General features: G+C 35.9%; 1 protein-coding gene across 1 annotated transcript; it reads right to left on the bottom strand.

Moving 5' to 3' along the window:
* Positions 1–794: 794 nt before the first annotated feature.
* On the bottom strand, positions 795–1,766 carry LOC101538805 (olfactory receptor 4K15-like). The gene has a single exon (XM_004609730.2). It carries the CDS (start codon positions 1,764–1,766, stop codon positions 795–797), a length of 972 nt encoding a protein of 323 aa, XP_004609787.2.
* Between the last annotated feature and the right edge of the window lie 761 nt (positions 1,767–2,527).

The raw sequence follows: 2,527 nt of genomic DNA, 5'->3' as shown, positions 1-2,527 counted from the left end.
TAAATATATGAATATACATTTGAATTAATATATATTTAAATTTTATGAGATCCATTTAATCAAACTTAACTCCTATCATAACTGTAAGGCATCTTTTAATTTGTACAAAGTAGAGAATATAAGCAAATTAACTATTAACTATAGAGAACCTAAGAATGGTTAGGAAATACATATTATGCTTAGAAAATAAAGACTTTTAGTAATACATTTATTTATTTTTCAAATTTGATGAGTGTGGTATCATAAGTATTAGAGCAAGGTTTCTGTTTCCTTTTAGTTTTCTATGGAGTTAGAACATTTTTTGTTTTATACAAAATTTATGGGGATGGAGCGATAGCACAGAGAGTAGAGAATTTTCCTTGCACGTGGCCGACCCGGGTTCAATTCCTCTGTTCCTCTTGGAGAACCTTGCAAGCTACCAAGAGTATCCTGCCCACATGGCAGAGCCTGGCAAGCTACCCGTGGCATATTCGATATGCCAAAAACAGTAACAACAAGTCTCACAATGGAGATGTTATTGGTGCCTGCTCGAGCAAATCGATGAACAACGAGACAACAGTGCTACAGTGCAGTGCTACAAAAGTTACGCATTAATATATTTCATATTCTATACTTATTATTCAGTTTCAGTAACTGTAATAATTATCAAATCAAAAAAATGAATAACTATGTGAGACGTCAGTATTACAGATATTTTTTAAAGAACATGCACTGTTACATATGAAATATTTTTAAAACAATCATTGCCACAAGAAAAGATAAATTCACTTTTCCTCAAGTTTTCTCCTGTTGGTTCAATTCAGCAAATCAAGTTTGGGGAGAGGCATCTGGGAAAGCAGCCTGGAATTTATATAGCGAGTCTTCAGTTTTTGCATGGCTGCCTTCACTTCTTTGTTTCTCAATGTGTAGATGATAGGGTTCAAGATAGGCGTGAAAACTGTAGAGAACACAGAAAGAACTTTGTCCACTGGGAAGTTTCCAAAAGGCCAAGCATAGATGAATATACATGGTCCAAAAAAGAGAGTCACTACAGTGATGTGAGCTGTCAGAGTATTTCGGGCTTTGACCATGCCTGTCGAGGAACGGCGTCGAACTGTCACTAGGATGACTGTGTAGGAGATCAGCAAGAGCAAGAATGAGGTCACCCCCATGAGACCGCTATCCAAAAGCATCAATAGTTCAGGGACATAAGTATCTGTGCAGGCCAGTTTGATGACCAAAGTAAGGTCACAGTAATAACTGTCTACTACGTTTGGTCCACAGAAGGGTAAGTTTAGAGTGAAAGCTAACTGGCTCAGCGAGTGCATGACCCCAATGACCCAAGAACCTACCACCAGGCCTGTACACTTGCACAAGTTCATTATAGTAGCATAATGGAGAGGTTTGCAGATGGCTACATACCTGTCATATGCCATGGCTACTAGAAGCACCATCTCGCCACCAGCAAAGACGTGAAGCAAGAATATTTGGGCCATGCAGCCCTCAAAGGAGATGGTCTTGGGTTCATAAAGGAAATCATGAATCATCTTAGGGGTTGCATAAGTAGCTAGAAACACATCAAGAACTGAAAGGTTGCTGAGCATGATGTACATGGGTGTGTGCAAGGCAGGTTCGGAAATCACCGTGATGACAATGAGGAAGTTACCCAGAACAATAGCAATATACAGAACGTTAAATAAAATGAAGAAGAAATACTGGAGTTCCCAAGAATTGGAGAGTCCCAGCAAAACAAACTCTGCCACCCTAGAATAGTTTCCTTGGTCCATGGTCTCAGATTGCAACAGAAATGCCTATAAAGATATATTAATAAACTATTATCAAGAGCAAGAAAATAGGCCAAAATCCTGATGGTTTCTTCTTAATATTCATTTTGAAAATGAGTTACTATCAAAAAGTCTTATATGTGGATGTCACAGATTATTCTCTCAATTGTGCTTAGTTCTAAAAGATAAGGTAAATATAGTAAATGAATAATTCTATGCTGTATATTAAGTAATATACAAAATTGGATTAAATCTGACCACAGCAAATACAATCAACATTGTAAAAATCACAAATGAAAGATACTGCTCAAAGCGTACAGAATTTTATTCTAGCTTCTTGTGTTTCTTTTTTAATATTTACTTGAGGTTACTATAAAAAGCTTCACCTTTTAGAAAATTCTCCAGAGGACACATTTTCAAGGGAAAATCTACCTTTTCCCTAAAATTTTGCAGTGATTTTCTTTCCTCTGAACTCTGCTCCTTCTCTGTTACTTAACCTCCACAATCACACCATTAAAAATGTTTACTTCATATTTTTTGTTAACTGTTGTTCCACAACTTCTGACAACTTTTTTTAATGTAAATTTCCCCTAAACTAACTTTATACTGTAAGTAAATGAGCTAATATAGCTAATGTCGATACAGAATGCATATATATGCATATACATATAGCAATAAAAGCCAAAAACTACAAAGATCTGATTTATTTAAGGTACTTAAAAGTAAATGATCTGAAGACTATTTTGTTCAGATACTTTGGTGAA

This window comes from Sorex araneus, chromosome 3 (assembly GCF_027595985.1).
Source record: "Sorex araneus isolate mSorAra2 chromosome 3, mSorAra2.pri, whole genome shotgun sequence".
Taxonomy (NCBI): domain Eukaryota; kingdom Metazoa; phylum Chordata; class Mammalia; order Eulipotyphla; family Soricidae; genus Sorex; species Sorex araneus.
The sequence above is the reverse complement of the archived record's forward strand: the minus strand, read 5'-3'. Positions and strand labels throughout refer to the sequence as shown.